This window comes from Lytechinus variegatus, chromosome 2 (assembly GCF_018143015.1).
Source record: "Lytechinus variegatus isolate NC3 chromosome 2, Lvar_3.0, whole genome shotgun sequence".
Lineage (NCBI taxonomy): Eukaryota > Metazoa > Echinodermata > Echinoidea > Temnopleuroida > Toxopneustidae > Lytechinus > Lytechinus variegatus.
In genome coordinates, this window is record NC_054741.1 from 15,643,906 (window position 1) to 15,658,755 (window position 14,850).

The 14,850-nt window shown below is 38.3% G+C and overlaps 1 protein-coding gene across 1 annotated transcript; it reads left to right on the forward strand.

Annotated features, from left to right (window-relative positions):
* Window positions 1-1,557: 1,557 nt before the first annotated feature.
* On the forward strand, window positions 1,558-14,763 carry LOC121407420 ((S)-2-hydroxy-acid oxidase GLO1-like). Its single transcript, XM_041598486.1, has 8 exons — window positions 1,558-2,020; window positions 6,822-6,973; window positions 7,783-8,053; window positions 8,816-8,991; window positions 10,910-11,001; window positions 12,035-12,196; window positions 13,483-13,552; window positions 14,360-14,763. The coding sequence occupies exons 1-8, from the start codon at window positions 1,872-1,874 to the stop codon at window positions 14,476-14,478; spliced, it is 1,191 nt and encodes a 396-aa protein (XP_041454420.1). The 5' UTR covers window positions 1,558-1,871; the 3' UTR covers window positions 14,479-14,763.
* Window positions 14,764-14,850: the final 87 nt, after the last annotated feature.

The following is a 14,850-nucleotide window of genomic DNA, read 5'->3' on the forward strand; positions in this document are numbered from 1 at the left end:
TAAGCTCCACATAATAAACTAAAAATGCTACACTGAAATTACAATTCCTGTGCATTACATTTCAATTTAGTAACTCATGAAATTGGCTTAAGAAACCAAAACTGATCTCAATTTATCAGTAAGTTACGCATAACACCCTTAACTTTGCAACTTTGCAAGTTCCAAAGGACTCGCCTAAAAAAGCTGGAAGGCTAATTCCTGCTCACCCTAGCAAAGACTAGTCTCACAGGAGGGGTGAAAGGGGTAGAGAGAGAGAGGGGGGGTTAAGTGTTCTGTTGACCCATTACCCATCAACCTACTTCCCCCACCTAAGTCATATCCCTATTCTGACTTCCATGAACAAATAGCTGAGATACACTTGAAAAGGTGAAAAAATGTATTTCATGTTCACTCATGCATTAAATTTCAATTTAATAATTCTTAAAATTTGATATAAATACCTAAATTGATGATGATGATCATTGATTTATCAAAACACCCTCAACTTTGCAAGTTCCAAGGGACTCGCATCTCAAAAACTGAAAGAAATTGGCAGGCTAATTCCTGCCCACCCTAATTTCCATACCCTTTGTTTAAGTGGGCAGTGCTCGCTCAAGCATGAAAAGTTTTCCAACATTTTGGTGTCATTTGAAAGATGACTTTCTTGACTTTCCATATATATAAGTCTTTCCCAAAAAAGTGATATACTTTCTATTTGGCAGCCATTTCAAAAGTGTATAGGTTTTTTTTTTGACGCATGCACTGTATTTATATTCGTTCGTGCCCAACAAAAAATTTCTTCAAAGTTTAAAATTTCCTTCTTTCAAAATATGAAGCACAAGGCTGATAATATTGTCATATATGTTGTATTACCATTGCATGGCTACATAATTTAATATACAACCACACTTTCGCAATTCCTTCTTTTGCTATTGTTTGTGATTATTATACAAACAAAATACCTCCCCAACGAGTCTTCGTTATTAAAAAATGATGTCTTGTATTTTATATATTATTAGTACTCTCTTCATGCTTCTCTCTTTCCCACTTTGTTTTTCACCCCTCACTCTGTCTCTCTTGCTCTTCTTTTACCTCTCGTTTGGTGTTCGCATCATTCAATGTATTCTTTAAGCCAATGTATAATTATGTTTCGATGTATTTTTTTTGGAACGTCGTTCTCAAGCTCATAGAGCCTATGGTGCTCCACTCGTGTGTAATATACAGAGGTTTTTACCTGACTGCTAAGAAAACACGAATGCCTGTGAGCAAGCAACCAGGGGACCGACGGCTTAAGGTCCTCTCCTCTGGTAATGAGGATCAATGACTTACCAAAGGGCATATAATATGAATGATTATACTAATATGAATATTATGTATAAATACATGAATAAAATCAAGTCAATGTGTAGCCTACTCATGCCTTATGTACTGAAGGCCCTCAGCAAGTTTTATATGTGCTAGTCTATGCGTGGAGACACACTTGCTGAAAGTTTCAATCAGGGTCTGTGCCTGCAGACTAGTTTGACAATGGAGCTATCTGCGTTTTATAGCTCCATGGTTTGACCATGGATCTATTACGTACTAGGTCCATGGTGTTTTTGACCAGTGCATTGTGTCGGTGGTATCGTGTCATCACGGGTCAATGGTCAATTTCCAGACCAGTTCGGAACTGAACCACGCGGCTGGTTTCCGTTTTTGCTTCTTCATGATTGGAACGGAAAAACGAACAATCCATTAGTACCTTGATTCATAAACACACGCCCAAATACGTGATTATTGTCCCATGCATCATGTGCAACATGCACGCAGACGGCCGACGTAGCTAACGAATATTACAAAGAAAAGCCTGATTTACCTGCGTCTGTATGTAGTAAGTAGCCGGGTATGTAGTCATGATCAATTCACAGGAGCTGCGACGTCTTTCTATGGACGACTTCCAGGCAAAGGCGAAGGAAATCATAGAAAAAGAAGGATGGGATTATTATAATTATGCAGCAGGCCGTAGGTGGACTTATCAGGATAGCATCAATGCATTTGAAAGGTAGGGGTTTCAAATTATTCTTCGTTCTGATGTTTGATAGTGTATAATGACCCCCCCCCCTTCCTCTCTCTTGTCCTCAGTATTCTTTGCCCTATGACAATCTCATCTGTTACCTTTGAACCAATGATCTTGCACGGCAATTTTGTTAAATGTCCTCCATCATCACCGGCTCCATCATATTGATAACCCTGTAGCCCGGCGCTGTAGTTTTGACCCGGGGGGGCCACTTCCATTCACGAGTGGATACCATGCGCGACCATGGGGTCTCGAAAAGCACCCTAAACACGTAATTTCCATATTCTGAAAATGCACCCCTTAACAAGTATTGACGTGTGAAACCCTACCCTTAACAAGTATTGGAAACAAAACGATACTCTTGGCAAATATTTCCTGAAATGAACCCCTAAACAAGTAAAGGAATGTTTTATTGTTACAGGTCCTTTGGTTGTCGGCTTTACCTTATTTGGTTTAGTACGACCCCACCTTCTACACCTCGCGCAAATAGGACTCTAAACACGTAGTGTTGGGGCAAAAAGGACATCCTTTATAAAACATTTTAATTTTGTTTTATCATTCCCGCAAATTCGACCCTAAACACGTAATTTTACTAGCGAAATGGATACCCTTTTTTCATTATTTTTGTGTTTTTGACACCCTTTTCACGTTACGTACGTAACGTGCCCTATCGTGAAAAGGACATCCTTTTTACGTGTTTTTTTGGTCGCGCATGGTATCCACTCGTCAATGTAAGTGGCCCCCGGGAGTTTTGAACAATTGTAGGTATTCGTAAAACATGATCTCGATTGCCGATAATATTAAATGCACCATGCAGTAACGAATTTTACGAAATACCCTCATGACAAGCCCGTGTTTGTTATCGCTATACATGTTTTTATATGTCTTCAGCGACCTGTATGCTGGACAATGTGGGTCTCTGGCCACCATTTCGGATTTCACCAGTGCATTATTGCGTTGTTTACATGTTGCATGCATGCTATATTTACTTTACATCCGGCTGCAACCACCCTGCATGCATATAGGGAAACCCCTGGCAATCTAGATGTAGATGATCTATGGTATACCAATGAAGTACTACAGAGCACACACTTGGAAAAGCTCATTAAAATAATTGTAACCAAAAATAATTTTTTTCCATACAGCTGCAATTTATTTTTCATAGTGGGGATCATTTTTGTATAGCGCTCTAAATTTGAATTTTGGGCATATTTTTTGTGTACGCTCTATGTTGATGGAAAGTAAAATTGCAAGAAAATAGTTATAATTCAATCTCTATTTTTCATTTAGAAAAAAAAAAAACAATTCAAGTTATATGATGAATAGCTGTAATGGAAACTGACAGTAGGAAAAAAATTAAGAATCTGTCCCATAGTACAAGAGAAAATATGCCAAACGTTGCCAACCTTACACTGTTAAAAAAACCTGATTTTACAGAAAAATGAAAGAATATTTTGCAAAAAGCAATAACAGAATCATTCTGTAAATTCATAAAACAGGAATTTTTCTGCAATTTAACAGAACAGGTCTGTTTAAAAAGGGGAAAAGAGTGTTTTATTACAGGAAATTTGTAAGGTTCCATACACCAAATACGAATTTCCTGTAAGATTACGCAATCTGTTAAGATTACAGTTGTTCTCGAGACTCTGCTGCAGGAACTTCTTTTATTTTAAGGATAAATTTTCTAACAGTGTATTTCACCACACAAGGAGTAGAAACGGGTAGAGAACAAGGTTTATATCATAACTTGTTTATTGAATGAGTGATTTACATTTTGTAGTGCACATGGTTGTAGTGTACAGAGCGCCTCAAAAAAAACTATGCACTTTTGAAATGGCTGCCAAATAAAAAATATATCACTTTGGGAGTATATATATATTGTTGTGTAGTATATAGTTTAACTTCCTGTTCAGTTATTCACATTCAATTGTTTACAAATTACCCCGAAATTACCCCCAATGTCATCTTAGAATTCCGAAACACCCAATACCATTTAACTCCTAAACCCTGACCATATTATACCATCACTCCATGACTTCAGCTACATGTAACTTGAAGGAACAAAAGTTCTATGAAGTATGCCTCACACTACCAGGCCCAGTCTCTGCACAGAGAATAACCACACCCCTTATACCAGAGAGAGTTTGATAAAATGATAGACAGTTACCCGTAGACCAATCAGATCAAGATTAGATCACTCACCTTAAATTGTTACACCCCAAAACTAATGATGTAAATGAAACTTCTTGATTATTGGATAGACACGGTATATACTAGACCCACAATCGATCCAGATAGATTGACTGACTTCAAGACTTAACGACTATCATACTTCTGATAATTTGTTTCCATTGCCTGCTGTACTTTGATTCTTCGTTAATACTCAACTATACTCAAACTTTAAATAAATGCTTATGATTTTAACTGCAAATAATTTTTTTGATGGTTCCTCATTAATCTTCATTTAAGCCCCCAACTAAAATAACCAATGGTCCCGAATACACGACAATATATGGAAACCACTAAAGCCAACTTTCAATTGACCTCAACAAGTTGTAAAACTATTAATACTTGAGTGATTACTGCTCACTGAATAATGAAGGGTATGAAAATAAGGCTGAGCAGGAATTAGCATTCTACAGTTCTAGTTTCTTTCAGTTTTTGAGAGGCAAGTCCTTTGGAATATGCAATGTGGAGGATGTTCTGGTGAATTAATGAAAAAATGGTGATCAGTTTCAGTGTTGATTCCTGTCTCTATGACATTTCTTCATCAATTTCAATTCTATATCCTCAATTTATGTCACCAATATAATTCACTACAGTGTCAACTGGGCTGAAATGAAAATTGTGTTAAATTGTGTTGTGAGATGCCGGATGAGCTCCACATCATTGATGTGCTAGTTTAGCTATACGTTCAGTCAAGTTCGCCTCAACATCTTGGCGAGCAGCCCTCTTTTCTAGCACTTGGTTTGCCTTCTCTAGACTATCAAGGCGCTTCTCCGGGTCCAAGTTTTTCCTTTATAATTCAGTTATCCTATGACTCGCGAATTCCAAAGTCTTCTGAACCCCCACTATTGCGCCTTGATCGCTATACAGAGTAGATTTTACACTATATAATTATGTCGATTTTATTATTATCATTATCATTACTATTATTATTGTTAGTAGTAGTAGTAGTAGTAGTAGTAGTATTGTTGTTGTTGCTGCGGCGCTTTGTTTTGAATCATTCATGTGGCCGTATCACGGGGGGGGGGGGGCAATTACATTGACGAGTGGATACCATGCGCGACAAAAAAAACACGTAAAAAAGGATGTCTTTTTCAAGATAGGGCACGCTACGTACGTTACGTGATTAGGGTGTCAAAAACACTATGAAAATAATGAAAAAAAGGGTTTCTATTTGCGCTAAGAAAGCTACGTGTTTAGGGTCAAGTTTGCGAGGGTGTTAACAATTAAGACTAAACTGTTAAATAAAGGATGTACTTTTGACCCAAGATTCAACACAACGTGTTTAGAGTTTGATTTGCGCGAGATATGGGAGGTGGGGCTGTACTAAACTCAACGATATTGGTGAAGGTAACACCGACGACCGACTTCCGTGACATAACAATAAAAATATCGCTGTACTTGTTTTGGGGGTCAATTCAGGGAACTTGCCAAGGGTATCGTTTTGTTTCCAATACTTGGTAGGGTAGGGTTCCGGGGGGGGGGCCACTTCCATTCACGAGTGGATACCATGCGCGACCATGGGGTCTCGAAAAGCACCCTAAACACGTAATTTCCATATTCTGAAAATGCACCTCTCAACAAGTATTGGCGTGTGAAACCCTACCCTTAACAAGTATTGGAAACAAAACGATACTCTTGGCAAATATTCCCTGAAATGAACCCCTAAACAAGTACAGGAATGTTTTATTGTCACGGGTCCTTCGGTCGTCGGCTTTACCTTTTTTGGTTTAGTACGACCCCACCTTCTACACCTCGCGCAAATCGGACTCTAAACACGTAGTGTTGGGGCAAAAAGGACATCCTTTATAAAACATTTAATTTTGTTTTATCATCCCCGCAAATTCGACCCTAAACACGTAATTTTCCTAGCGAAATAGATACCCTTTTTTCATTATTTTTGTGTTTTTGACACCCTTATCACGTTACGTACGTAACGTGCCCTATCGTGAAAAAGACATCCTTTTTACGTGTTTTTTTGGTCGCGCATGGTATCCACTCGTCAATGTAAGTGGCCCCCCGGGGTAGGCTTCCACATGCCAATAGCTGATAAGGGGTGCATGCATTTTCCGAAAATGGAAAATTCGTGTTTAGGGTGCTTTTCGAGACCCCATGGTCGCGCATGGTATCCACTCGTCAATGGAAGCCCCCCCCCCCCCCGGGGGGGCGTATTCGATTAAAAAAATATTCTTAACATCTAAATGAAAAGATCTCAAATCATGCAGCAAAAAGTAAATAAAAACTAATATTGTGTAATGTGTAATGAATCGTGCAAATTGCATATACCACAATCCCCCTTCCGTATATTATGCATTCCTATATTTTTTATTACATGCTTTTATATGATTAGTGTATTTTTTCTCTGTTTAAAATTTACGTAATTCAGCCTTAGGCTGCAAATTGGATTTCATTTCAATAAATGCCATTTATCTATCTATTTTTTATCTATCTTTCGAATGTTTGTGTTCTGAAACGTACAATCCATAATAAATTTTGCAGAAACAAACTTTGAATCGAATTTAATAACTCTGTAAATGAGAATATGGTCTTTTCTGTGAAGGTATATTATTCGTCCTCGTATAATGTGTGGTATCGGTGACCGCGACATCACTACGACAGTACTTGGCCATCGGATCAGCGTACCCATCTGTGCTGCCCCCTCAGCTTTACATGTTTATGCTCATCCTAACGGGGAAAGGGAATCAGCGAAAGGTAAACATCATTCTTAAATCGGATAATATATAAAAAAAAATATGTACCTTGGGCAGGTCTAAGTTTTCATTGCAGGCGAGAGGGGTTACAAACTGGATTTATTTAGTGTGGCAAAATTGTTGATGAACAGGGAAGGGTCAATTCTTGCTGCTGAAAAGTCCCTGTTTTGTTTGTCAAAAAACTAATCATGAAAGGTTATACTATATTACTGAAAAATCTTAATAATTCTACTAAAAAAAATTAAGACTAAGCGAAATGAGCCTGCCTACTGGCTCCAGTCAAGTAAGGTGCCAATTTTTATCCTCGTTTCAAAAAATAGGGATGTATAAATGGAGGGGGGTCTAAGGGACAAGGGTGTTAAAATACAAAAAAGAGACATGTTCCCTCTCCCCCTCCCCATTCCCTTTAGATCTGTGCTTAGAACTACACTATATTATTTTCTGCACCCCTCCTTTTTAGAAAACAAACTAAGACTAAACCCAGATATGCATTTTGGGGGAAGACAAGGGCTGTTGACATGCATTAACAGTATAGTCTACAAATGTAGACCCACATCTGCAGTGTGTGTACCTCAGCTGATTCAACGAGTCTGCATAGCAGACTATGTCTACTGAGGCTGCAGAAGTGGCTCGCTTCGCTCGCCCTTTCAGGCTGGTTTGCTTCGCAAACCAGCAGATCCCACCTCACGAGCCATTCAGAGTCTGCATAGCAGACTACATTAACAGTAGAGATGTACATTCGTCACTTTATTTCCGTCAGATATATAGTTTAAAATTTAACGTCTATACTTTCGTGGCATAATTTCCCAGGTGTTGAGGAATCAGGGAGTTTAATGATTCTATCAAGTGAAGCTTCCGTTACCATCGCAGACGTAGCAGAAGCTGCACCCGGTGGATTCCGTTGGATGCAGACCTACATCTTCAAGAATCGAAAGCATACAGAACACATCGTGAGGCAAGCAGAGAGGGCGGGCTTCAAAGCAATTGTTCTTACGGTTGATTCGCCAGTAACAGTCAACTGGGATGAACTTGATGATAACTTTGCTGAAGAAGGACATCTCAACACCGATCCAAACTATAGGTCTGCCTTCCGCATATTTCTTTTTGAATAATAAGTTCTTCATGAAATTGTATTAACTATTTTTCATGATATAGAACATAAATATTGTTAGCATAAATGAACTAGGTACCTGCAGTATCTCCGTCACCGCTGCAGGCCTTGTATTCTGTAAGGACCTACTGGTGTACTATACCCTGTGGTATGATTCTGGGATGAACTGGATGCTGCCCGATCGTTGTTCAATCGGTCACCATTTTAGTATTTACCATACATGTCAGTTCAATCAAATCCTCTGTATTATTGCTGAGAGTAACACCGTGAATTCATTGATTCAAAATAAATGCAGATCGACAATGGTTTGTCAACTAACTGACACTTGATTTTATTTAAACCTTTCAGATTCTAATTTGAATCTATTTGAATTTGGAATAACTTTGTCGTATTCAAATTAAAATTCAAGTTCGAAAGTTTCCTATAACCACATCTAAACTTGATTTATTTTGAATCCCTGTAATTTCACTGTTGCGTCTCTCATGGGTGGATGGAGAGGAGTAATTAATGTGAATGTTGTTTTAATCATCGGGGTTAAATTGATTATACTAATAGTGTCCAAGTTTACTCTTTTGGTTGTAAACGTGTATTTTTTTATGCAACAATTATTGGGTAATGTCTGTAGAGCGCTTAGAGACGTCGTTGCGTTGTACTAAGCGCTATATAACAACTTATCATTTGTAGTAGTTGTTATCATTATTATTATTTGTCTTCACTGTTAAACCGTTCTAGGTGTATAAATCTTTTCATCGACATTCCAGAAGTACACGAAGCCAAAGCGTCTGGGGACATCAACCTTGTTAAAAGGTATCTCCCAGATCAGCATAACTCACCAATCACGTGGGACGATTTCGAATGGCTGAAATCGATAACATCATTGCCAATCGTTTGCAAAGGAATCCTCACAGGTATTAAGGATAATTTTATTCAGATGGAAAAATTTCTTTAACCCTCTTTGACATGTTCGACTATTTTTCTATTCTCAGGCACCAACTCCTAATTTTTTCTCCTATACCCCTAATCACATTCATAATCTAATTCGATCCTAATCGCACTAATTCTATTTCCACTCGATATTCCAACTCCTCCTTCCTATCACTGTACCCCAAAACCCAAATTCGTACTCCGTCTTAAGCACTCTCGCATTGTAACTCCTATTCCGTTTCCCACTATCACTATAATCCTTCTCTTTCTCTCTCTCTCTATCATTCAACCTTCCCCTTCCACCAATACTACTCCTTCTCCGCGCTCCCACTCCTATTTCCACTCCCATCCCACTCCAAACTTCCACTCCCGCTCCCATTTCTTCTCCAGCTCCCACTCGAAACTTCCACTTCCGCGCCCCTACTCCTATTTCCACTCCTGCCCCCACTCCAAACTTCCACTCCCTCTCCCGCTTCCACTCGAAATGTCAACTTCCACGCCCCCACTCCCCACTCCCACTCCCAATCCCCCACCAACTACTACTTTGACTCCTGCAGCTCCCATCATACTTGTTTTATTTAGTGCTCGACTCTCCGACTCCTCGTTATCTCGTCAGTCCCTTATATGTGTTTTGCAGCTAAACTAATTGAACATTTCCATGCTTGTAGCAATAATCTTCAGGTGTCTGCACTGGAGACAAGGAATGAATATGTATACTCGTCCAAAAACATTCCTGATTTATTTTATCAAAACAACGTATCTAATCTTCATCCAAGAGTGTTTTGTGTCACCCTGAAATTAGATCTCAAGATTCAGAGATGAATCTACATGTACACGAAACAGGAAAACGAGTAGGATGCTATAATGTGTACATGTACAGTGTATATATAGTTTTCGGCGTCGACAAACTATAATTGGAATGCGTAAGAGCAAGAATTTCATCAAACCAATGTCAAGAGAGCAAGAGTTGTTTGAAATGGGCCAAGATATTCAGTACTCCCCAAAATAGGTTTCTTATTATCTGACTCTTCCAAACAAAAAGTAAACCCAAAGATAATTATGTTGTATAGCGATGCACGTCATGATTACGCACGTCCATGGGGCTGATGTATGTCTTTCTTTCTTTTTCTCATATACTCCCACTCCCTCTCCTATTTCTTCCATCCCATGCCAACTCCGACTCAACTCCTTCCCCAGTTCCACCCCTAATCTCACTCCTTATCTTATTCCTATTCTTATTCCCTACAACTTCCACCCTCGTCCCTACGCCATCTTCCACTCTCGCTCTCACTCCTACTTTCAGGCCCGTTTCCATACAATCTTACTCATATTCTCATTCCTTAGTTTATCCCTATTTCTTCACCTACTCCAACTTCCACTCCCGCTCCCACTCCCACTCGTACTTCCACTCCCCGGCTCCCACTCGTACTTTCACTCCCGTTTCCAATCTTACTCATAATTATTCTCACTCCTTGGGCTATCCCTATTCCAACGCCTACTCCAACTTCCACTCTCGCTCCCACTCGTACTTTTACCCCCGGGCCTGCTTCCAGATGCACTCCTGCACCCATCCTTTATCCCACTTCTGCTCCTTTTCTCAAACTATCGTATCCTTCAACTCCCACTCCTCGGTTGTACCCCCTGTAAACTTATCTGAATGGCTATTGCATTAATTCTGACTTACCCTATATATAAGCATAGCTCTATGATATAAGCTTTACTGGAATGCACGTATTCACATCGAAGCTAATGGAACTTTTAAAAGCGATCAATGAGTGCATGTCCTCCGCATGATAATTCGGAACAATTCAATTCTAATTATAATTGTAATATTATGAAAGACGGATAATCCGTTTAATAATATACAATGTTTCTTATTATTGGTTTTCTCATCCTCTTTAGCGGAGGCCGCCAAAGAGGCCGTAGATGCTGGTGCTGCCGGGATCATTGTGTCAGCGCATGGTGGAAGGCAACTTGATGGTGCACCAGCTCCGGTAATTATCACGGATCTTTCCATTTTTATTTTTACTGACCGATGAATGGTCGCCCGCTAATACACTGCTTTTAGAGTACGATGCATGTTCTGGCCGTTATGAATATAATATAGATATAATTCATGTAGGCCTATATAAGTATAATAATTCATGTAGGCCTATATAAGTATAATAATTCACCAAAATACAGCAGCTTGGAAACTCATAGTATTTGAAATTATATATGTTCTGAAATGAATGAGAATAGAGAGAAGGCATGGGATAACAGAGCATTCTTTGCTGCTACACCCCGTCTCTAGAACAAGTTCAAATCTCATCTTCTCTTTAGTCTTTCCATACAAACTTGAAAACCCTATGTAATGTCAAGTAACATGTACAATAAGAAACCCTTCTCCTAATGGATTCCAGGGTTTATTTTTTTATGTATGATTTAATTTTTTTTCTAATTTACTGTTAATTATGTTGAATTTATATTGAATTGCCAGGAGCCTTGAGCATTCCTTGGAATGGAAATGTGCGCATTAGAAATTTTGTTATTATTATTATAATTGTCAACATATCTTATTGTACCAAAATAGGCCTATTCAAATTTATTTTTAATTGATAATGCAAATTAATGCAAAATATCACAGTTTGGCTGTAAATGTTCATAGCCTGTCTTTTTTCCCTTTTTTTCGATGTAAATCATCGGCAACACTCTTTCAATCATAAGAAAACATGAAATCTATTGCTTTTAATCAGTATTATAGAGACATTTTCCGGCCTCACCAAGTTTTTTTTTAAAATCTCTTTTGATAATGTAGCTTTGGCGCCAGAGTCTGGGGAATCATTGATTAACCCGGCCAACATTTTTTTTTGCTTGCTTGCTTTTTATTTTTTTTTCAAAAAAGCGCCTCTCTTCGCGTCCCATTATCCCATGCCCCTCATCAAGTAGTTTTCCATTTTGAACGAGCTACTTCGTTAGAATGCAATAGTAATTACTTAAAGATAAACTAGATTAGATATAAAAAAAAAATTCGTGTTTTATTCCCAGATTGATGCGTTAGCTGAAGTCGTAGACGCTGTTGGAGACAGTAATGTTGAGGTATATTTAGATGGTGGAATTCGGTCGGGTACCGATATCTTCAAAGCATTAGGGAGAGGAGCGAGGGCAGTTTTCCTAGGACGACCAATCCTTTGGGGCCTTGCTTGTGGTGTAAGTAGTAATTTGATGAAACAGGATCGGGACTTTCCCAATTACAACTCGATAAACCAATGAAAAACCAACCAGTCTCTGTATGGCTTTAAATGGTTTATTCCGACAAACACGCCTTTATTAAGTAAAATATATATATATATATATGTTGCGATGCCACGTACCCAGTGCATTTTTCCTACAGAGAACAATTATTGTGTGTGATATATGACGAGAATAAGCATACTTGCTTTTTCTGTAAGTCTCTTCCAATGTCGGGGACTCCCGTCCAGTTCCAGTCCATTCCAGGGTTCCAGCCCAGGGCCTGTCTCGTATGAAAAAAATATATATAGGCCTACTATCTTTGTAGAGAGGATTTTGTGAGCAAGGTGTAAATTGGAACACATCGAGCATGCTCTTCCCGGGAATCGGGGCCAAGACCCCGGGGGAGGGGGTACTCGACCAAAGAAGTAGTAGGTATGTGCCTGGGGCGAGACAAAAAACGGGGGCCTTGGAGCGGGCTTATTGTAAAAAGGAGGGTCCTCGGAACGGGCTTCGGAACTAGTGTAAAAAATGTTTCCATATAGTATTAACCAATGCCAAATCCACATGTTCAGGGATGACTTAACTGTTTCACTTGATAATGAGGAGACAATTAGAATATTGCATATTTCATATAATAAAAGACAAAAGAAATAGTGAGTGGATGACGTCATCAGTCTCCTCATGTGCATACCGATCAGGATGTGCATAACTGTTTTGTGAAATGAAGCGAAATTTTAAAACGTAATGACTTTTTTAGTTTACATCCGATTTTGATGAAATTTTCAGTGTTATACTTGTTGGATTTTCTCTTTTTATCAAAAACATCCTTTTCGGTGTGGACTTGTCCTTAAACAAATCATAATTTTAGTAGGTGTTTTCAAGCCAAGTCGGCGTTATTTATCTGCGTTCTTTTTGGCTCTATTTGATTGAAGTTAACCTGTTGTCTATGAAATCATTTGGTTACCCAAAGGTATAACATACTCAGGTCTATATTCATTTTTGTTTTTTGTTTATTTATCTGTGCATTTTATCTCACTAATTTATGCAAATTATTTATTTATCATTAATTTTATGTATCTATCTGATCATTAATTCATTGTTTTTGAGTAAGTTCCTTTAAAAAAACTATTAAGTCTATATATCGACAAGTCTTTTTCATTAAATTTCGTCTACACCTCTTTGGTATTATATTTGAAGTCATCCATCTTGATTGTATCAATTTTGTTTTTATCTTGCGATTTATTGATTTTATTTTTTGTTAGGGTGCTGCCGGTGTCAAAAGGATCTTCACCATGTTAGGCAATGAACTCAAGGACGTAATGGCTCTATCGGGTAAGATATAGCCTCTTACAATAATATATCATATCACAATAATTATATATATTAACAAGAATAATGTTATCCGATTGATGATGTGGCTCAATGGATAAGTCTCTGGACTATGAACCACAAGGTCCCGGGGTTCGAATCCCTCCACAGCACTCGTGTCTTTTTGTGGAGGCGTTTACTACGTTGGCCACTCTTCACGCATGTGTCGTCAATGGGTACACTCGAGCGTGTATAGTGACTGCACTTAAGAGTGCTGATTTGTCTAGTTCAAATTTGAACGAGAAAAATCAGCACTCCGAAGTGCAGTCACTATACACGCTCTTTAAGAGCTGAATTAGCACTTCATTTTTTAGAGTGTAGGCCTACCTACATGTAGTAGGAAGAAATTTATTGAATGCTCGAAAAGTAGGCCTATGCGATGCTTATTGTATCTGGAATCAGCTTCCCCGCTGCATCCGCGAATCGTCATCTCTTGGAGTATCCCGGGAGTATCTCATCGATCGGTCATTAAAGACATTACTTTTTAATATTTCATTAGCTTGTCATTTCTATATGTAATTTTCTTTCATAATTTTCAATTTGCTCTTTTGTAAAGCACTATGATACAGTCAGTGTGAAGAGCGCTGTATAAATATTATGGTCTTGTATTGTATTGCATCAAGCGATATATAAATTCATATGGTTATTCTGGTGATTCATTTCATTTCATCTTTAATTAACATGCCAACTAATAAAGCTCTTTAAAAACAACATAAATACAGTATAAGCAGTTTCCCCGTCAACACATCATTCTTTTTTTTTCATTCCCAGGATGCCCTAGTCTACAAGAAATCCCGTCAGGTATGGTCGTTCACAAGTCCTACTATGAGAATAGAGAGCATGTTAGTAAATCAGCCAAGACTTGCCCTAAATGTACCTGCAAACTCTGACGTAATCACTTTCAATATCGCAATACACTCATTCCATTATTTGCGTTAGTGTTTTAGAACAAATATAATTTGGATCCCCAAATGAAGAGATTCGTTCTTAAACTGAGCTAGTCAACCTGCCCCAATGAAAAAGAGGAGAAAAAATCTTCCACTCTTTTTGACTTTTTACATTATTTTTCTCCAAATGAATGTTTTCTTGGAATTGTGTTATTTTTGGTATTATTAGCTCTGTTTTGGAATGGAAGGAACTTGCTCTTTTTGCATGAATTTATTATGTTATTTTGTGTCAATGAAAATTATTTCAATTCAGTGCAATACTAGCAGACTACCGTCACTATGCCCTTTTAGAGCCATACTACCATGACTACTGTG